The 22,294-nt window shown below is 46.6% G+C and overlaps 1 protein-coding gene across 2 annotated transcripts in view; it reads right to left on the bottom strand.

Annotated features, from left to right (window-relative positions):
- The window catches only part of RAI14 (retinoic acid induced 14), a 275,686-nt gene that overhangs the window by 4,639 nt on the left and 248,753 nt on the right, over positions 1–22,294 (bottom strand). For both annotated transcript variants that reach the window (XM_063960665.1, XM_063960657.1), the window contains 4 exons: positions 21,227–21,281; positions 18,457–18,575; positions 15,304–16,797; positions 13,882–14,031 (listed from right to left, as the gene is read on the bottom strand). In XM_063960665.1, the coding sequence (XP_063816735.1) occupies positions 13,882–14,031; positions 15,304–16,797; positions 18,457–18,575; positions 21,227–21,281 (1,818 nt within the window). The remainder of the gene's footprint in view (positions 1–13,881; positions 14,032–15,303; positions 16,798–18,456; positions 18,576–21,226; positions 21,282–22,294) is intronic.

Below are 22,294 nucleotides of genomic sequence, written 5' to 3'. Positions count from 1 at the left end.
GTACAGTCCAATTATCTGTCCTATCACAAGTCTTTAAAATACTAGGTATAGGACCAGTACAACTATCAACTAAATATACCGATATAGGGTAGAATTCGGGAAGGTGAAAAAAAAATCCCTGATAGTGCCGGCTATCAGAGATAATTGAATAACCCCTGGGGGATCAATTAGCCGTGGTTATTTACCGTGCATAATTGAATTCCTCCCACAGAAGGAAACAATGAATACTCAATCTGTAAGAGTAGAATTACAAATTAAAACATACGTTTTAATGATACAGTTTTTAAAATAACAAAGGAAGTAAACCCATGAAATAGTTTAATATTAAAAAATAAAAGTGTGAAGAAAATACAGTGTGCGCTTAAAATAGAACCCTGGGTATTATTAGATATTAAAACAATTATAATAATAAATTCCACACTCAAAGGTTTATGTGTGGATATACAGTCTGGGTATATCAATATATTTACTTAAAAAGTGACAGTGGGGCGTGGCTTAGCAAGCAAACAGGGAGGACGCGCTGCACAGGAGCTCCTGCTGTAAGGGCAAAAAAATAAGAATTTACTTACCGATAATTCTATTTCTCGGAGTCCGTAGTGGATGCTGGGGTTCCTGAAAGGACCATGGGGAATAGCGGCTCCGCAGGAGACAGGGCACAAAAAAGTAAAGCTTTACTAGGTCAGGTGGTGTGCACTGGCTCCTCCCCCTATGACCCTCCTCCAGACTCCAGTTAGGTACTGTGCCCGGACGAGCATACACAATAAGGGAGGCATTTTGAATCCCGGGTAAGACTCATACCAGCCACACCAATCACACCGTACAACTTGTGATCTAAACCCAGTTAACAGTATGACAACAGAAAGGGCCTCTTAAAGATGGCTCCTTAACAATAACCCGAATTAGTTAACAATAACTATGTACAAGTATTGCAGATAATCCGCACTTGGGATGGGCGCCCAGCATCCACTACGGACTCCGAGAAATAGAATTATCGGTAAGTAAATTCTTATTTTCTCTATCGTCCTAAGTGGATGCTGGGGTTCCTGAAAGGACCATGGGGATTATACCAAAGCTCCCAAACGGGCGGGAGAGTGCGGATGACTCTGCAGCACCGAATGAGAGAACTCCAGGTCCTCCTTTGCCAGGGTATCAAATTTGTAAAATTTTACAAACGTGTTCTCCCCCGACCACGTAGCTGCTCGGCAGAGTTGTAATGCCGAGACCCCTCGGGCAGCCGCCCAAGATGAGCCCACCTTCCTTGTGGAGTGGGCTTTTACAGTTTTAGGCTGTGGCAGGCCTGCCACAGAATGTGCAAGTTGAATTGTGTTACAAATCCAACGAGCAATCGACTGCTTAGAAGCAGGTGCGCCCAACTTGTTGGGTGCATACAATATAAACAGCGAGTCAGATTTTCTGACTCCAGCCGTCCTTGCAATGTATATTTTTAAGGCTCTGACAACGTCCAACAACTTGGAGTCCTCCAAGTCGCTAGTGGCCGCAGGCACCACAATAGGTTGGTTCAGATGAAATGCTGATACCACTTTAGGGAGAAAATGCGGACGAGTCCGCAGTTCTGCCCTATCCGAATGGAAGATTAGATAAGGACTTTTATAAGATAAAGCCGCCAATTCAGATACTCTCCTGGCAGAGGCCAGGGCTAGTAACATAGTCACTTTCAATGTGAGATATTTCAAATCCACCTTTTTCAATGGTTCAAACCAATGGGATTTGAGGAAATCTAAAACTACATTTAGATCCCACGGTGCCACCGGAGGCACCACAGGAGGCTGTATATGCAGTACTCCCTTGACAAAAGTCTGGACCCCAGGGACAGAGGCCAATTCTTTTTGGAAGAATATTGACAGGGCCGAAATTTGAACCTCAATGGATCCCAATTTGAGACCCATAGATAATCCTGATTGCAGGAAATGTAGGAAACGACCCAGTTGGAATTCCTCCGTCGGAACCCTCCGATCCTCGCACCACGCTACATATTTTCGCCAAATGCGGTGATAATGTTTCACGGTGACTTCCTTCCGTGCCTTAATCAAGGTAGGAATGACTTCTTCTGGAATGCCTTTCCCTTTTAGGATCTGGCGTTCAACCGCCATGCCGTCAAACGCAGCCGCGGTAAGTCTTGAAAAAGACAGGGACCCTGCTGTAGCAGGTCCCTTCTCAGAGGTAGAGGCCATGGTTCGTCCGTGAGCATCTCTTGAAGTTCCGGATACCAAGTCCTTCTCGGCCAATCCGGAACCACTAGTATTGTTCTTACTCTTCTTTGCCGTATGATCTTCAATACCTTTGGTATGAGCGGCAGAGGAGGAAACACATACACTGACTGGTACACCCAAGGAGTTACCAGTGCGTCCACAGCTATTGCCTGTGGATCTCTTGACCTGGCGCAATATTTGTCCAGTTTCTTGTTGAGGCGAGACGCCATCATGTCTACAATTGGTCTTTCCCAACGGTCTATTAACATGTTGAAGACTTCTGGATGTAGACCCCACTCTCCCGGATGAAGATCGTGTCTGCTGAGGAAGTCTGCTTCCCAGTTGTCCACGCCCGGGATGAACACTGCTGACAGTGCTATCACGTGATTCTCCGCCCAGCGAAGAATCTTGGCAGCTTCTGCCATTGCACTCCTGCTTCTTGTGCCGCCCTGCCTGTTTACATGGGCGACCGCCGTGATGTTGTCCGACTGAATCAACACCGGCTTTCCTTGCAGGAGAAGTTCCGCCTGGCTTAGAGCATTGTAGATTGCTCTTAGTTCCAGAATGTTTATGTGAAGAGACTTTTCCAGACTCGTCCATACTCCCTGGAAGTTTCTTCCTTGTGTGACTGCTCCCCAGCCTCTCAGGCTGGCGTCCGTGGTCACCAGGATCCAATCCTGAATGCCGAATCTGCGGCCTTCTAATAGGTGAGCCTTCTGCAACCACCACAGAAGTGACACCCTTGTCTTTGGTGACAGGGTTATTCGCAGGTGCATCTGCAGATGCGACCCTGACCATTTGTCCAACAGATCCCTTTGGAATATTCTTGCATGGAATCTGCCGAATGGAATTGCTTCGTAAGAAGCCACCATTTTTCCCAGGACTCTTGTGCATTGATGTACTGACACTTTTCCTGGTTTTAGGAGGTTCCTGACCAGATCGGATAACTCCTTGGCTTTTTCCTCTGGAAGGAAAACCTTTTTCTGAACCGTGTCCAGAATCATTCCTAGGAACAGCAGACGAGTTGTCGGGATTAAATGGGATTTTGGAATATTCAGAATCCACCCGTGTTGTCTTAGCACCTCTTGAGATAGTGCTAAAGCTGTCTCCAGCTGTTCTCTGGACCTTGCCCTTATTAGGAGATCGTCCAAGTATGGGATAACTAATACGCCTTTTCTTCGAAGAAGAATCATCATCTCGGCCATTACCTTGGTAAAGACCCGAGGCGCCGTGGACAATCCGAACGGCAGCGTCTGAAACTGATAGTGACAGTTTTGAACAATGAACCTGAGGTACCCCTGGTGTGCGGGGTAAATCGGAACGTGTAGATACGCATCCTTGATGTCCAAGGATACCATAAAGTCCCCTTCTTCCAGGTTCGCTATCACTGCTCTGAGTGACTCCATCTTGAACTTGAACTTTTTTATGTAGAGGTTCAAGGACTTCAGATTTAGAATAGGCCTTACCGAGCCATCCGGCTTCGGTACCACAAATAGAGTGGAATAATACCCCTTTCCTTGTTGTAATAGGGGTACTTTGACTATCACCTGCTGAGCGTACAGCTTGTGAATGGCTTCCAACACCCTCTCCCTTTCGGAAGAGACGGTTGGTAAGGCAGACTTCAGGAAACGATGAGGAGGATCCGTCTCTAATTCCAACCTGTACCCCTGAGATATTATCTGCAGGATCCAGGGGTCTACCTGCGAGTGAGCCCACTGCGCGCTGTAATTTTTGAGACGGCCCCCCACTGTCCCCGAGTCCGCTTGAGAGGCCCCAGCGTCATGCTGAGGTTTTTGCAGGAGCCGGGGAGGGCTTCTGTTCCTGGGAAGGAGCTGCCTGTTGGTGTCTCTTCCCTCTTCCTCTGCCTCGTGGCAGGTACGACAAGCCCTTTGCTCTCTTATTTTTGTAGGAGCGAAAAGGCTGCGGTTGAAAGGTCGGTGCCTTTCTCTGTTGGGGAGTGACTTGAGGTAAAAAAGTGGATTTCCCGGCAGTAGCCGTGGCCACCAAGTCTGATAGACCAACTCCAAATAACTCCTCCCCTTTATACGGCAAAACCTCCATGTGACGTTTTGAATCCGCATCGCCTGTCCACTGTCGTGTCCATAAGGCTCTTCTGGCTGAAATGGACATAGCACTCACCCGAGATGCCAGTGTGCAAATATCCCTCTGTGCATCACGCATATAGATAAATGCATCCTTTATTTGTTCTAACGACAGTAAAACATTGTCCCTATCTAGGGTATCAATATTTTCAATCAGGGATTCTGACCAAACTACTCCAGCACTGCACATCCAGGCAGTTGCTATAGCTGGTCGTAGTATAACACCTGCATGTGTGTATATATTCTTTTGAATAACTTCCATCTTTCTATCTGATGGATCCTTAAGTGCGGCCGTCTCAGGAGAGGGTAACGCCACTTGTTTGGATAAGCGTGTGAGCGCCTTGTCCACCTTAGGGGGTGTTTCCCAGCGCGCCCTAACCTCTGGCGGGAAAGGGTATAATGCCAATAACTTTTTTGAAATTATCAACTTTTTATCAGGAGCAACCCACGCTTCATCACACACGTCATTTAATTCTTCTGATTCAGGAAAAACTGTTTGTAGTTTTTTCACACCATACATAATACCCTGTTTTACGGTATCTGTAGTATCAGCTAAATGTAACGTCTCCTTCATTGCCAAAATCATATAACGTGTGGCCCTACTGGAAAATACGTTTGAATTTCTACCGTCGTCACTGGAATCAGTGCCCGTGTCTGGGTCTGTGTCGACCGACTGAGGCAAAGGGCGTTTTACAGCCCCTGACGGTGTTTGAGGCGCCTGGACAGGCATTACTTGATTGTCCGGCCGCCTCATGTCCTCAACTGACTGTTTAAGGGAAGATAAACCATCACGTAATTCCACAAATAAAGGCATCCATTTTGGTGTCGACCCCCTGGGGGGTGACATCTGCATATTTGGCAATTGCTCCGCCTCCACACCAATATCGTCCTCATACATGTCGACACCACGTACCGACACACACCGCAAACTCACAGGGAATGCTCTAATGAAGACAGGACCCACTAGCCCTTTTGGGGAGACAGAGGGAGAGTCTGCCAGCACACACCACAAAGCGCTATATATACAAGGGATATCCTTATATTAAGTGCTCCCTTATAGCTGCTTTAATATATATATATATAGCCATTAATGTGCCCCCCCTCTCTGTTTTACCCTGTTTCTGTAGTGCAGTGCAGGGGAGAGACCTGGGAGCCGTTCTGACCAGCGGAGCTGTGACAGAAAATGGCGCCGTGTGCTGAGGAGATAGGCCCCGCCCCTTTTTCGGCGGGTTCTTCTCCCGCTATTTTTCCAGTCAGGCAGGGGTTAAATATCTCCATATAGCCCCTATGGGCTATATGTGAGGTATTTTTAGCCTTGTATAAGGTTTATATTTGCCTCTCAGAGCGCCCCCCCCCAGCGCTCTGCACCCTCAGTGACTGCCCAGTGAAGTGTGCTGAGAGGAAAATGGCGCACAGCTGCAGTGCTGTGCGCTACCTTATGAAGACTGAGGAGTCTTCAGCCGCCGGTTTCCGGACCTCTTCACGCTTCAGCATCTGCAAGGGGGTCGGCGGCGCGGCTCCGGGACCGGACTCCACGGCTGGGCCTGTGTTCGATCCCTCTGGAGCTAATGGTGTCCAGTAGCCAAGCAGCAAATCCACTCTGCATGCAGGTGAGTTTACTACTTTCCCCCTAAGTCCCACGTTGCAGTGATCCTGTTGCCAGCAGGACTCACTGTAAAGAAAAAAACCTAAACTAAACTTTCTCTAAGCAGCTCTTTAGGAGAGCCACCTAGATTGCACCCTTCTCGTTCGGGCACAAAATCTAACTGGAGTCTGGAGGAGGGTCATAGGGGGAGGAGCCAGTGCACACCACCTGACCTAGTAAAGCTTTACTTTTTTGTGCCCTGTCTCCTGCGGAGCCGCTATTCCCCATGGTCCTTTCAGGAACCCCAGCATCCACTTAGGACGATAGAGAAACTACCTTAGCTACGGTGCCCGACGGTCCTGTTACGCTTCTCCCGGCCAGCCTAAGCCCCGGACATACGGTGTGACAGGTCACGGAGCCAGGGGGCTGTTAGATCGGTCCCTGCGGGTTGTGGCCTGTCCACCTTCTAAAGCCGGGACCTCGATTGCCGGATCTATCCCGCGACACCGGAAGTGCCGCTACGGCAGCGGGACCTCCTTTGTTTTATGCTCGGCGCCGCTGGCGGGACGGGAGCCGGCCTGACTACCCCTCCCAGGATCGGGGAGGCTGCTCGGCGCTCTGTGGAGCTGGTCACGGCTCCCCTGTGAAGACGTCCGGCTGGTGCTGGTGGAGCCGGCGGCCATCTTCCCTTCCTCCGGGAGGGACCCGAGGTGAGGTGCCCCACTGGGAGTTACCCGACAACTGCTAGGGACACACTCCAGACCCATATTTGCATGACTTGGGCCCCAGATACTCCACACTAAAAGCTGAAGCAGGGAGTGTGGTCTGCCTGCTGGGGAGAGGTGTCCTGTTTGCCCTGGGCTCTGCTAATTGTTTGGGGCCTCTGGTCTCCCGGAGCTACAGTGCAGTCTCCAGCTTACCAGGCCGCACGCTGTCTGCTGGCCGCCCGGGGAGGGAGAGGCCTTTGGAGTAGCGACATAAACGCCGGTTCCCGGCGCCGCACACTATCTTCCGCCGGACCTGACTGGGGACGGGCTTCAGTGGTCCTGGTGCTGCCCCGGTCACTGGCTGGTCCGTGTCTCATCCCCGCAGTTCCTGGACGGAGGTGGACCCCCAGAGTGCCCTGTCCCCTGCAGCCTCTGACTGTCTGGCTCCTCTCCGGGACCACGTGGACCCTCCTCTCTGCCGAAGCTCCCCGGCCCTGTCCCACCCGCCTTGCTCGGCTGGCCACGTCATGATCCTTCTCTAGAGCCCCCGCCTTACCCCCCCTGGTCCTGAGCCTTACTGCTGGAGCGCCTTCTCTACCTCCCACCCTGCTGTCCACCCCCTTTCTCATATGTTCACAATGCCCAGGGGCGGCAAAAAGTCACAGGGGTCCGACCTCATACCATTCCTTACTAAAAAGAGCACCCCGGCCAAGAGCAGGTCCGATGCTCCTGAACCCCCCCATGGTCCCTCCGATTCTGAGGCCGAAGATGACGATCTCACACCCCTTACCCGCAGGGACTTCCTCTCCCTCCTTAAGGAGATGTGGGATGTTAAAACCTCTGTTCAGGCTCTCCACTCCCTGAAATCCGATATTGCCGACATTGGCTCCAGAATGGATCAACTTGAACGACGGGTGGAAGAGGTGGTGTCGTTCCAGCAAGCGGTCGAGACCGACTTCCATCAACTCCGCCAAGATGTAGCCCAATTGCGGGAGGAGCATGAGGACCAGGACAATAGGGCGAGGAGAAATAACCTGAGGATTCGGGGTATCCCTGAGGAGGTCGAAGCGGCCCACCTTGACCTTTACCTTAAGCGCCTCTTTGCCCACCTATCACCCCTGAGGAACATCTTCTCCTGGATCGTGCGCATCGAGCCCTCCAACCTCGCTCCCAAGACTCCTCCCAGCCCAGGGATGTCATCCTCCGACTGCACTATTTCACTGCGAAAGAGGCCATTATAAGAGCAGCCCGACGGCTGGGGTCTGTGACTTTCCAGAATGCCCCCCTGCAGATCTTCCAGGACTTATCCCCGCTCACCCTGGCCAAACGTAGAGACTTTAAACCCGTCACTTCCCTTCTCTCCCGTCATAATGTTAAATACCGCTGGGGCTTCCCTTTCCGTATCCTGGTCTGGTACCAAAGGAAGCTGCTCATGGCCAGGAACCTATCCGAGGCTCAAACGCTGCTCTCCAAGCTGGGTATCCACACCGCTGAGCAGGATATTTCTACTCAACGCCTGCCACCGCGGACACAGCGGACCTCGCCTCAGCCTCCCCGATCTGAGTGGTTTACGGTCCCAGCTTCTGCGGCCTCCCCAGCTCCACCTCCAGTTCCCTGATGGACTTCTAGCTCTCTGATTTAATGCCTCCTCTTTATAATTGCGTCGACCTTTCCTGGTCGTACTCCCCTAGCAGGGGAGCTGTTTCACTTTAGATCTCCCGCATCCTGATTTCCCGACCCCTTAGTTGATTCTCGACTGCTTTGATTGTTAGCTCTTGTTAAAGTGTTAAAATGTTAATATGCTAAAAAGTGATAATCTGTTTTTTCTCTACCCCCTGCTCCTCCCTTTTTCTGGAGCTGGCGCTCCATCGGTTCTTTGTTCCTGCTTTCTTTCCAGCTTTTTCCCTCGGGTCCCCCCAGGGGAGGTTTGCCTCCTACCCATTGCTACGTGGTTTGTGATCCATCATCTGGATCCCATGCCGCGCCCCCTTAGGGCTTTGAGCCCTCTTGCTGACCTAGGTGCCCTCCCAACACCTAGTATCCCTTCCCCCTGTCAGCACTACCGGTCCTGGCCCCTATTGCCAGATGACCAACTACCCTCCCATCCCTCCCGGTTTCCATTCCTTCCTCCCTCCTTTCTGACCACGTTGTCTCCCGCTTTGTATCCTTCTTCTCTATCTCTCTTCTTCCTTCCCCTACTTTCAGTGTTATACACTCCTTCTATTCAGCCTACCTCTTTGTTGCTTTCCCATGGGTCTCCGGGTACTCTTCTTTAATGTGAAGGGCTTGAATAGCCCTCAAAAGAGAAGTAAGCTCTTTTCCTCCCTTAAACTCCATAAGGGCGACCTTGTCTTTCTCCAGAAAACTCACTTCCTACATAACTCCCACCATACGCTGCAATGTAAACCATACCCTGATTCTTTCCATGCCGGTGATCATTCAGCAAAGAAACGGGGGGTCGCGATTTTATTTGCCCGCCACCTCACCTTTGAGCTTCTAGATTCCCATGCCGACAAGGATGGCCGGTTTCTTGTTTTAGTTGGGAAACTTAATAACAAACTATGCACCCTAGCTAACGTCTATGCCCCTAACCAACGACAGGAACTATTCTTTGCAAAGCTAGATACTCTCCATACTCGAGTCCGGCAAGGCGACCTCATACTTGCTGGGGACTTTAACTCTGTTTTAAATCCTAAGATAGATCGCTCTCCCTCTCTCCCCACTGCTTCACCGTCTGACTCCCACCGCTCTAGATCCCTCCTCCGTCTCATGCGATCCCAGCTTCTCTATGACTCCTGGAGGATAAAAGACCCCTCTGCTCGTGACTATACCTTTCATTCTGCTCCTCATAATTCCTACTCCCGCATTGATATGGTCCTGCTCAGCCATGATCTCGTTCTGAATCTCCACGCTGCCCATATATCTGGTCTGATCATACCCCTATCTCTTGCGACCTCTCGGGTCTGCTCTCACGCCCCCGCCCCATGACATGGCGTCTTAACGACTCCCTCCTTCACAACCCGGAGATACGTTCCCATCTTCAGGACAAGATTTCTGACTATTTTACTCTGAACGATTCCCCTGACATTTCTAGGTCCACTCTCTGGCTGGCACACAAGGCAGTTCTTCGTGGGCACATTATAAGCCTGGCCTCCAAAACCAAAAAGCAATTCCTCACTCAGTTTAACAAACTCTCTATTAAACTCCACACACTCGAGACCCAGCATAAGGTGTCCTCCGACCAGGATGTCTTGTCTGAACTCCGTACCGTCAAAGCAGAACTTGATCTCCTTCTCTCCAGACGGGTGGCCAAACATCTCAAATGGCTTCGCCAGTCTTTTTACGAGAAGGGAGACAAGGCAGACAAGATCCTAGCGGCACGACTCCGTTCCACGAGTGCCAAAACTAATATTATTTCTATCAGAAACGCCCTCAATCGGCTTGTTCATGACCCCACCGCCATTAGGGCTGCCTTCCAATCCTACTACGCTGACTTGTACAACCTTCCACCCCCCTCACCTGGTTCTTCCTCTCTGCCCCACTCTGACCTAGTCTCTCACTTTCTTTCAGCTTCTAACTTGCCTAGATTGCCTCAGGACGCCATGGACCATCTTAACAGTGAGATCTCGGTGGAAGAAATTGCCCAGACTATACTCATGCAAAAAATTGGTAAATCCCCGGGCCCGGATGGGTTCACGGCTCTTTACTACAAATTTTTTTTCGATCTTCTCTCCCCCCACCTTTAGTCCCTGTTTAATAGGATTGTCCATGGCGACTCCTTTCCTCCTGAGATGTTGGAGGCTAGAATTGTGGTGATCCCTAAGGAAGGCAAAGACACCCTTAACTGCGCTAGCTACCGACATATATCTCTCTTGAACCTGGACTTGAAAATCTTCGCTAAAATCCTAGCCAACCGCCTTAACCTGTATCTCCCTTCCCTTGTCCATTACGACCAGGTGGGGTTTATCCCGGGCCGCCAAGCGAGGGATAACACCAGACGTGCATTTGATCTTATACACATCTCGAACTCCAGGGGATCCCCTGCTATCATGCTCTCTTTAGATGCTGAAAAGGCATTTGACCGGATCTCCTGGAGTTTTCTGAGAGCCGCCCTGGAGGCCTATGGCTTGTCTGGTGACTTTCTCACTGGTGTCCTGGCACTATACTCCGCCACAGTCTTAATGAATGGCGTCCCGTCTGCTCCGGTCCGCATTTCAAATGGTACACGTCAGGGATGCCCTCTCTCACTGCTAATATTTGCCCTCATTATTGAGCCCCTCGCTTCTCAAATTAGAGCTCATCCAAATATACACGGTATACAAGTAGGCCGTATCGATCCTAAAATCTTCCTCTTCGCTGACGACATTCTACTTTCTCTGACCCAGCCCCTTATCTCACTCCCAAATTTATTTTAAGTCCTGCATTCTTACAGCCTTATATCAGGCTACAAGATCAATTATTCCAAATCCGAGGCTATGCTGCTTCATGTCCCTCACCGAGAGGCTGAATCCCTTCGCGCCAACTTCAATTTTAAATGGCAGCCCACAAAGATTAAATATTTGGGGATTTATTTGACCTCCCGCTACGACTCTCTCTTCCGGGAAAACTTTCCACCCCTCCTCACCAAAACACTCGCTGACCTGACATCCTGGAACAGTCTCTTCATTTCGTGGCTGGGCAGGATCATAGCGGTTAAAATGACCATAGTCCCCAAATGGCTTTACCTTTTCCAGACCCTCCCTGTGGCAGTCCCGGCCTCCTTTCTTCGCACTATCCAACGAGCCCTCGTGCGTTTTATCTGGAACCACAGACCCCCCCGCATCGCCGCCAATACCCTGAAACGGCCAACCTCCGCTCGCGGTAGAGGTCTTCCTGATATCAAACTCTACTACCTAGCCTCCCACCTATCCCATATTGTCACCTCTCATGCTCCTCCGGGGTCTGTATCCTGGTTGGATATCGAGACTGCCCTCGTTAACCTCTCGGACCTGACCCCCTTATGGGGTCTGCCCTCTACCTCCCGACCCCCAACCTCCAAACTCCTCCCCACTATTAAATTTAACCCTAAAATTTGGGACTCCCTCTCCCTGAAGATGGGTCTTACCACTACCCCCTCGCCCTTGACCCCTATCTGGCAGAACCCTATGTTTCCTCCTGGATTCTCGATTACGAGATTCCGTACATGGATAACGCTGGGCTTCAAATTTCCGACTAATTTTGCCGATCGGGGTCAATGGCTGTCCCTACCTGACCTCCAACAGAAGACCCCTTCGTACTCACTTAATCCCTTAGAATTCCTACAAATCCGCCACTTCCTAGGTTCTCTGCCCTCCTCCGCTTTGCTTCGAGTCCTCACCCCCTTTGAAAGTTTATGCATTAACTCTCACCTCTCCAAAGGCTTAATCTCCCAACTTTACTCCCTTTTACTAGATTCTTCCCTTCCCTCCTCCCGGCCACACGAACTCGAATGGGAACGTGATCTTGGACCTCCTCCAGAGAGCGAAGATTGGGAGGACATGAGACTGGGGATTGCTAAATGTTCTATTGCTACTGCTTTTAAGGAGACGGCTTACAAAATTTACTACCGTTGGTACTACACCCCTGACAGACTTAAACTCTTTCCGTCCTCCTCCCTAGTTGCTGGAGGAACTGCGGATCTAGAGGCACTATGCTACACATATGGTGGACCTGCCTGTCCATCGTTTCCTTCTGGAATCTAGTCCACTCCCTCCTTAACTCGCTTCTGGATTCCCCCGTGCTGAAAGATCCCTGGATCTTTTTGCTGTGTTACCCTCCCCCGATGCTTAATAACCATTTTGTGCATCCTGCAGTGTCATGAGTGGAGGAGCCACCATTTTGTGCATCCTGCAGTGTCATGAGTGGAGGAGCCACCATTTTGTGCATCCTGAGGGTCATGAGTGGAGGAGCCACCATTTTGTGCATTCTGCAGGGTCATAAGTGGAGGAGCCACCATTCTGTGCATCCTAGAGTGCAGTGAGTGGAGGCGCCACAAACAAAATATTGAAAAAAGTCTGCAATGAGGAATGTGCTCTGAAATATATAGGCTCGGTAGGGTCCACACGATAACACCTGCTAATGCTGTTCAGCTGGCGACAGTATGGTTAAGGAAAGGGTGCCAGAGGAATAGCCAACATCAGATGCTTCCTAATAGGGCAATGTCCATTTTGAGAGGAGTGCTTTAATTTAACTTTTAATATATTGCATTGTTTATTATTTCAAGACACTTAATATTCCCTACCGGCCTTTTACATTATTCTGCGGAGAGAACTTGGATCACTCCTGTTGTCTGGGACACTGTCTGTGATCAGTGACACTTACAGGCACGTAGACACGATGTCCCAGCTGTCCAAGTAGACTACATGCTACAAATAAGTTGCACCTAATATATTCATAATAGTCTAAATAGACTCCGGTCATCCTGGATTCCATGTTCTTTATTTATGTTTCGATAAAACAAATGATGCCAGTGTTTGGTCACGGACATTGTCCTGCTACAAGACGTGTTTACAGACGGATGTAACACATCCCAAATAGAGATTTTATATGCATCAACCGCTTCATGACCACCACTGGAAACTGGCCGTGCAATGGTGGCCCTATAAATCTTAAGGCAACAATTTTTTGCATCATCTCTTAATGGCCGCCACACAAAGACTCACTCATGTAAAAAGGTTCATCTACCTCTTCATCTTCATGTGACAAAACCATCTGCCGCACTAAAGGTGCCATGTCCTAAATTCTGTATTTAGCAAACAGAGGTAAACTTATCTGACTGCTGTTTGTCAATGTACTGCTTACACCATCTACAGATTGCATTAGTGGTATTGTCCCGATTGACGGTAATGGGGACCCAGCAAAAGCCTATCCAGCATCTGCAAAGCCTTTAAGTATGGCTGTGTTCCCCGCTGAGTTAATGCGTATGAGAAGACAATCACAGCGCATGCTCATTAGTGAACAACCGTCACTGGCAGCTGGGCAGTGGACACAGCAGATGAGAAGGACGTCACTGGTCCTCACCGGACAGGGAGCTGTTATTCAAGAAAGTTATGGAACCACTGCTGTCCCGTACAAGTCTCAACTTGTGGAGAGTTGACGTACCCAGGTGATTATGTCCAATTTAGGGTCACTGAGTTTGGATGAAATGGACCCTGGTGGGTTTTTTATGTGATCGAGAATGTGGACTCTGCTGCACTGGGCTCTATATAAGTAAAGTAAATAATTGAAATGATCAGTAAATGTTGGGAAGACGGACTCACCACCAGCTGGTTCTGCAACTGTTTGATCTGCTGTTGTAAAGACTCCAGTTGCAGGCCCTGACGCTTGGAAGTGCTTGTGGTGAAGGACAGCTGTGAGAGGCTGTTGAGTGCATCCTTGAGTTTGTTCACCTCCTTTGAGAGCTCTGTTATCTGCAGAACAATGCATAGAGTCACTAGCACAGACAAGTTAATCATGATTCCTATCCTGTGCAGAATATATCAATAAACCCCCTTAAAGGCCATTTAAAAAATATGGATGGACAATGTCTTCTTTATGTGCACCTACACCATTGTGTACACCCACATTCTGCTTTGGGGTACTGGCCTTCAAAAATATGGATGCCCCAATTTTGTAGGATTATAGGCGTTAAAAATAAAAAAATTAAGCAGGTGGTGGAAAATGTACAGTAAGTCACTTACTAAAGTGCTGTTACCTCTTACAGATTTTATCTTCTAAAACTCAGGTTGAACCTCCTTTATTTTTTAGGATAAAAGTGAGGGGACATTCGGACCTTTGTATGTGGGTCACAATTTTTGTGATCTACTGTAGAACATAGGTAATTGTATTTTCACCTGCATTACATCGCCCAGTATGTGCAACAGTCTTCCCGTTGAAAGTATAGGGGTATAAAGGCACTTCTTGCCCGCAGGTTAATAAATGATCAGTCCTTTTGCATGGATGAGGCGAGTCTGCTCCACTCAACAACAGATTGAACCAATAATCCTACTATCCTGATGCCCAAAACCATGCGCTCTCTCTAAACATACATTCATTTGTGCATAAATAAGGGAATGACATTAAATAACTGCATAAGTCAGTGGTTCTCAAAATGTGTGCTGTGGCACTCTGGGCTGCCTCAGGGCACTTGTAGGGGTGCCACGGGTTAGTGGTCCAGGACCAATTTAAATTATTTATGGTCAAAGAAATAGGCAAAACCAGTTCTGGTGACTGCCAATCATAAAATATGTGGCCAAACAAACAAATCTTGTACCTCCCCAAACAAGTGAACCTAAGGATGACATATAACACAATTTGCTTAATTTAATATTTATTTCTAAATTACTCAGTAAGAAACTTTTGGTCTAGGGGTGCCATGAGAAAAATTCTGATGCTCTAGGGTGATACTTTAAATAACAGTCTGAACATGATCCGTTGAAAAGAAAGTTTTGTAAAGGATTTTTCAACACAAACTGAAAATAGGCCCGTCTACAATATTTAAAATACATTGGGAGAGAGATATCAAGCAATGAAACAAGTGGATAAGTGGACCAGAGGAGAAGCTGCCCATACCAACCAATTAGCGTTGAGGTAGCACGTATCAAATACATTCTATAAAAATGATTAGCAGAAGCTGATTGGTTTCTATGGGCAACTTCTCCACTCTTTGTCCTGCTTGATACATCTTCCGCATTGTCACCAACCTTTTTATCTTTGTCTTCTTCTATTTTTGAAGTATTTTCCGTCAACCTCTTTATTTCGTGTAGATCCTCCTGGACTTTATCACATTTAATACGAAGTTCATTGATTTCCTGTTCTTTTAACTTAAGATGACTCTCCAAAACTTCCTTTTCTTCCTTTAACTGCGTAAGTTCCTTTTTAGCCCGTTTACTTTCTATAGAAAATGTTTCTTTCTCCTTAGACAAATTTCCAACTTGCAAAGATAACGTACTGATTTCCTCTTCTAAAGACACCTGCCGTTCCGCTAACAATATTTTAGTGGCCATTGCTTCTTGCACAGAAGTCTTCTCCTGCTGTAGCTCTTCTTGTAAACTCTTTATTCTGGTTTCCTGCCTGGCAACCAGCTCTCTCAGCTCGCTTCTCTCAACTTCCAAATGTCCAATTGTGTTTTTTAAGTCTTCAATAACTTCCACGTGTTCTAATACCATTGTGTTTCCCTTTTCCTTATCCAACTGTTGCTTCAACTCGCATACTTCTTCTAAGATCCGAGCATGCTGGGATGCCAGATCCACTAAATCATTCTCTACTTTCTCTTTGCCTTCTTCAACTTCTTGCAAAAGCTTCTCGTGATCATCTTTGTGAATAAAGTCCGACGAGAGACTGTCGGATGCTTGCCTTGCCTTTTCAAGTTCGGCTTGGGCTTCATGGTACAACAAAGACAACTCGCTCACTTGTTTGGTCAACTCATCGATCGTACTTGTCATGTCTTCCGCCAACTGTCCATTCTCTGGTGGAGAGGCAGATTCTGTATTCATTTTTAAATCTTCCCGCAAATGCTTTATCTCTTCCAGCAATTCTTGTCGCTGAACGTTAAGTTCGGCATTCTCCGTATTCAGTTTTTCTATGACAGCACAATACGATTTCTCCATCTCCTCTTGTCTTTCTATGGGCACCAATGTGACGATGCTTTGGGTTACCACATCTATCTGGTGCCTTAGGTCATTCATCTCATTTTCTTTCCTCTCACTTTCAGCCAGGACTTCCTGGTATTCTCGCTTTAGTGCTTCAAACTCTTCGAGCACCAACAAACTTTCCTCACTTGTTTTCACAACGCCATCTTCTTCCAACTCCTGATCCACTCTTGACATCCTTTGTAGATTTGGCTTTAGAGGCAGGTCATTGGGTGATCCCTGAGACTGTATGTCTGTATCTGAGGCAAAGTCTAAAGTCTCCATACTGAAAGAATTTTGGACAACTGTGGACTCTGATGGGATCTGGGCTTCCAAGATCTTCCGCATTGTTTCAGACTCCTCTAATTTAATTTGCATCTCCTCTATGACTTTTTCCAGCTGTTTCACTTTTAGTTCATTGTTAGTCACCTCCAGTTGGGACTCAAAGGAATTATCAGAGTTTTCTGAAACAACTGCTTCTTGACTTTTGGCAACAGATAAGTCCGTCTGTGTAGAATGGAATGAGTCACAGCTAATATCCGTTACTGCCCCAACATTTTCTTTTTTCTGCAAAAAACATTAAACTTATTTATGATTATGTAAATAATCAATAACCAATATTTCTAATCTTCTCCGCTACCTAGTCAATTTCTGTCAAGACTAATATTAGACTTCCATACAGGAACATCAATAGTCTCAATACTATCACTACGCCAGGTACACACTAATAGATATATCGCCGGTTCCATTGAACAGGTTATATATCTGTAGTGCATTGTCGCGATTGTACAACCAAGATGTCTGAACAGGATGGTATCGGGATCCCAATGCTTGGGATGCTGGCGGTCAGAATACCGACATCGGTATCCCGACGTGCAGGCTCCAGACACCGGTTAGGTACTCTGGGGGAGATGTATCAAATATTCAAGTGAGATAAAGAGATGCCCACAGCAGCTTCAAACTGTCACTTTACAGACTGATACTAGACGCTAATAGGTTGCTATGGGCAATTTCTCCACTAATCTCTCTCAAAGAATTCATACATACTGTATTCCCCTTTGTCTGCTGTTGCCCCAATATCGCTTAGCAATCATTGATGTTTCTCCCCAGTGATGAATGGGTTAACCACATGCTTGCAGTATTGCGTATGCGCAGATGCGTCTCCTTTAAACTCCACATGCACGTCTGGAAACCAAAGTTGAGTTTTCCCTGTTTAGTTTTCAACCTATCTACTTGTGAGCTCGTGATTTCAGCCAACCAGTATCAGTTCCATACTTGTTAGCTGAAATCTCACCAACCAGTATGGGATTACCACCCCCCCCAGCCCCTTATCTTACGTTATTTACTATGGTTGAGCAGCAGGTAGCCAGTGCTTAATTTGCAGAAACAATATTTCAGCTCTCTGATGAACAAAAAATGCTTAGGAATAGATTCTGGCGTAATCACACTCTGCGGAAGTTAAGAACTCTACACACTTGGCTATTTGGCCGATTTTTCATCAACTTTTTTTTACATACACTCTGAACGATTTTTATGGCCGATTTGGAAGATATGACATAACATTACATCGATATCGACCGAATTGGCTTTCATGAATAAACGATGATCGTTTAACGATAAACGACTGCGGGAACACGCAACGTTCATCATTGATGCATTCACACTGAACGATATGAACGATTTATCATTAATTTTTTAACGATATTGTTCATATTGTCCATCGATATCGCCAAGTGTGTAGGGCCCTTTAGTGTAATAAAACCTTGCATATTATTTTCCTGTGCCCCCTAGAGGTTTGAGCAAAAATAAGAGAGAGCTTAAGTACTGGTTCATTGAATCGGCTGCTTACTGTGGATCCACAAGGGCTCTTTAAACGCTAATGCATTATTTACCTATGGAAACAATTGTGTCAAATGCACTGTATAACACGCTCGGTGTGATAGGGACTACAATTTCCCAATGGAAAAGCATATTGATAGAAGATCAATGTGTTTAAATTTAGTTTTGAACTACAAATGAATACAAACGTTAGACAAAATCCCCAATAAGTACCGTCATCTGGGCTAATTGGATAGCCCCGGATGAGTCACTTAGCCACGGTGAATTACCGCAGGTAATTGGATACCGCCCTATATATTTTTATTTCGGAGGCTGTAGGACAGGGTTTAGAACATGAGAACTGACAGAATGATAATTACGTACAGTATGGCGGTCAGTAGTACAAACCTGTAGTCTGTGTTGGAGTTCCTTGTTTAATAGTGTTAGCGTGGTAATTTTTGTTTGCAGCAGAAAGATGATGTCTTGTGGCTCAGCCTCTAAGCTGACATCGAGCAGACTGTCTTCCCCTGTATAAAATGAAGGAGGACTGCTGTGACAAATAATACTACCGCAAACCCATTAAAATACATATAGGACTATTCTACAATGAAATATGGTAAATACAAGTTTCACTAATTAAGTACATTTTAATAAGTACAACAATGAGAATGATTAGAGAGAGTTCCAGACGACACATCTAAGTAACAATAGACAAATATGTTTCTCCAAAATTGAGATGTGTAAGTAATGTCATATGAATGAGTGTAAGCTCTCACGAGCAGGGCCCTCCTGCCTCATGTGCTTCTCCTTCCGTCACTTATACCATCATCCTCTCCCGACCGCCTACAAAGGCACCAAACACTTGGGTTCCGCCGCCCTTATTTGGGTATTATGACGTCTGCTACAACAGCGTTTATAAACCACGTCCATGTTCTGTACTGTAAGTCACTTTTTTATTGTTTTGTTCATACTGTTTCCGTTTATGGGACCTAACAATAAATATTTGTAGGTTATTCCCAAAAAACAGCCATATTCGGCGTGTTCCTGCAAATATTAGGGATCCCCCAAAAGTACTATGGAGGGACTACAGCAGGAGTCAGAGATATCCTCCATTTCTGACAGCATTAGAAATCCCCATATGTTTCCATGTGGGTTGCCGTCATGCCAGATTTAGAGCATTCCGGAATGCGAAAGGCATTACCGTGTAGTAGCCTATGGGTTACTCATTTACAGATTTTTCGGAGGCTCTCTGTCGCCCCCTAGTGATGCATCCACACAGGCTGCCAATTACTTGAACCAGTAAACAGTGACATGGCATTGCGCTATAATACTGCATTGCTCTGATCAGCAGGTGAGTAATATAATCATATAAATAAGCCACTCCAATAACAACAGACAGGCGGTTGCCAGCAAAAGTTTAAAATTTGTGGACTGCTACAGGCAAATCAGTACTTTACGATTATACCACACAAATCTGCCCACTGGACGTAGCGTCCAACATCAAGTTGGAAACCCAAAAACCTCTAATCTTTGTTCATCGTAATCCATTACTGATAGGTTTTGGACTTGTGATGACACTACAGTAAGTTACTTCTCCTGCCATGCATGACAGAACCTATAGCTGGTTCCTGGCCTTCCTTCCATTCGGAGTCATTCATTGATTTGTAGAGTTGGACATAATTTGTGGATATTGTTGCAGCTCTGGGAGTAGCTGCTACTTGTGATGTGGGGTGGTGGAGGTTAGGGTCGGCCAAGTGAGGACGAGTACAGTGAATGTGTAGGGTAACCGCGACTCAGTAAGGAGGTGAAACTCTTGCAGAACTTAGAGGGGCTGGAGTAAAAACATACACAATGGCAATGTGCGCTTGAAGGGAGTCATTCAGACCCGATCGCACGCTGCCTTTTTTTGCAGCTGTTCGATCGGGTCTGAACAGCGCATGCGTATGAATCACAATGCGCAGGCGCGTCAGCTGCCGGCGTAAGGGATCGCCGGGCAGCGACAGAACTAACGAAGAAAGCGATCGCAAGAAGATTGACAGGCAGAAGGCATTCGTGGGCGGCAATTCACCGTTTCCAGGGGGTGTCCGGAAAAACGCAGGCGTGCCCAGGCGTTCGGGAAGAGGATTCGTGACGTCGGCACCGGCCTGGATCGTCGCAGCGGCTGAGTAAGTCCTGGGCTGTGCAGAAACTGCGCAAACTTTTGTTTGTGCATTTCACTGCACAGCTGATCGCACCCCTGCACAGTGATTACCCCCTCCCCTGTAGGCGGCGAACACCTGGTCGCAGCAGTGCAAAAAACCGCCTGCGTGCGACCAGGTCTGAATTAGGCCCAAAGTGTTTAGTAACAGGCTCACTGGTCCCTCTGGGACGTTACTGGTTCCATGATAGGCTGAATTCTCTTGATTGGAGGCAGCCATTTTGTGAGATGATTCCACACAGTCAGATGTATTTTAATATCCATACTGACCAATACAACTATGGCGAGACAAAAAATAAAGTTTTTTGACCAGAATACCCTTTGGGGTCCATTTAATTATGGGCGATGTGCAAGTTGTGCCACTGTTGACAGGTATTGTGCCAGCCAGTCATCCTACATAGCCACTACATCATGCATTTACTTCACAGCCCCATATGGGTGTTTATTAAAATGACCAATATTGTGGTCACTGTGGGTGGGATGTACTAAGCATCGCACTCGCGAAGCGGTATATACCGCCACTTGCTGAGTACATACTAATCAGATATGTACTTACATATGTGCTTAGTATCACAAAGGACAGCCCTCCTGATAAGAGCTGCCCGTTACAGTGTGTGGACTTCCAGGCTTAGGACCCAGGTACCGCTGTGCATGCAGGGGTGCTGGGTGGGATCCGATTAGATCCTTCTCAGGAGAAATGTGAAAAGCAAAAGCATTGGGTAACGACACCCAACGATGGAGTTATTCACCAGCTCCCAGCTTGGTACATATGGAAATGCGATAAAAACCCTTAAAACTGGAGTTTCTGGGGGGTTTTCCCCGCATTTTAGGCTTTAGTACATCCCACCCTGTATGTGCGGCTAAAGTGCACAATGCTTTCAAGTGCCTTCATTGCACTTAATTGAAGCGACCCCTTTAATCTAGTTACTAAGGATGGAAAAGAAATATATATATATATATATATATATATATATGTTTTACCTGTACTATCACTTAGTCTGTCTCTGTAGTCTCGTCTGCAGTGTGTATTTTCATCCTAAGAAAAATGGATAATAAAAAAATATGTGTAATCCCGTTATATACATTTCCAATACTTACAGTAACTAAAAAATAGCTATGTACCAAAAATAATATTTCTATTGCACTTGAAATTCATTTGAAATAATTTGCACTTAAACGGTCTCTAGTTGCTGTCAATTAAAAAAATTCAGTAACATTCAAATATATATTCTATTTTTAATTAAAAATAGTTAAAGCAGCAATTCCACTTAGAAGGATCATATTAATTCTCCATTAAATAGCAAGCGAGGTACCTTTAAGCATCTATCTGCATAATACTTAGCTGTTCTTCTATTAACCATTATCTCCTTTTCAAAATCTTTCTGGAAGGCACAACATATGGCTGCAAGTTACACAGGCACCGGCACATAGCTTGTTGCATAAAGGCAAAAGGGAATACTTACAGTGCACAGAGCTCAGAGCGCCATTCCAAAGCCTCTTTGCTCACTGCATCATGTGCCATCTGACTGTGGTTGCCAAGGTAGTCTAGTATTGCCAAGATAGTTTAGTCTATTACTGCACTTTGCAGAATTACAAATAATTAATAGAAGCCTGAAGAAACAAACCAAGGAAAATGGTTTGTCTCTTCTTATAGCTTGCTATAGTGATTACTGTGTAAAAAGAAATGGGTCAATTAATGCTTGCATTATGCAAATAGCCCCAAAAACATACTTATTTTTAAGAGCACTTATTAAAAAAAAAAGTGCAGGATTCTATGGCATCGTAGAAATGAGACATCTCCTGATTGGATGAACCAATTATCTTATAAGAAGATGGCTCTCTTTGAAACCATCGTTCACTTTATTTAACATCAAGCTGTAATTTTTTTTTTTTTTTTTTAAATATTAATTTTTATTATTTTATGGGGAAGGGTGAGGGGGGTACACAGTCTGCTCAACAAAAATACAGAATTACATAGATGATATAACAAAAAAGAACATCGCACAGGCATACATCGTAAGTGTCTGGAGGAGGTAATGGAACTGGAGG

Source organism: Pseudophryne corroboree, chromosome 1, assembly GCF_028390025.1.
Source record: "Pseudophryne corroboree isolate aPseCor3 chromosome 1, aPseCor3.hap2, whole genome shotgun sequence".
Lineage (NCBI taxonomy): Eukaryota > Metazoa > Chordata > Amphibia > Anura > Myobatrachidae > Pseudophryne > Pseudophryne corroboree.
The sequence above is the reverse complement of the archived record's forward strand: the minus strand, read 5'-3'. Positions and strand labels throughout refer to the sequence as shown.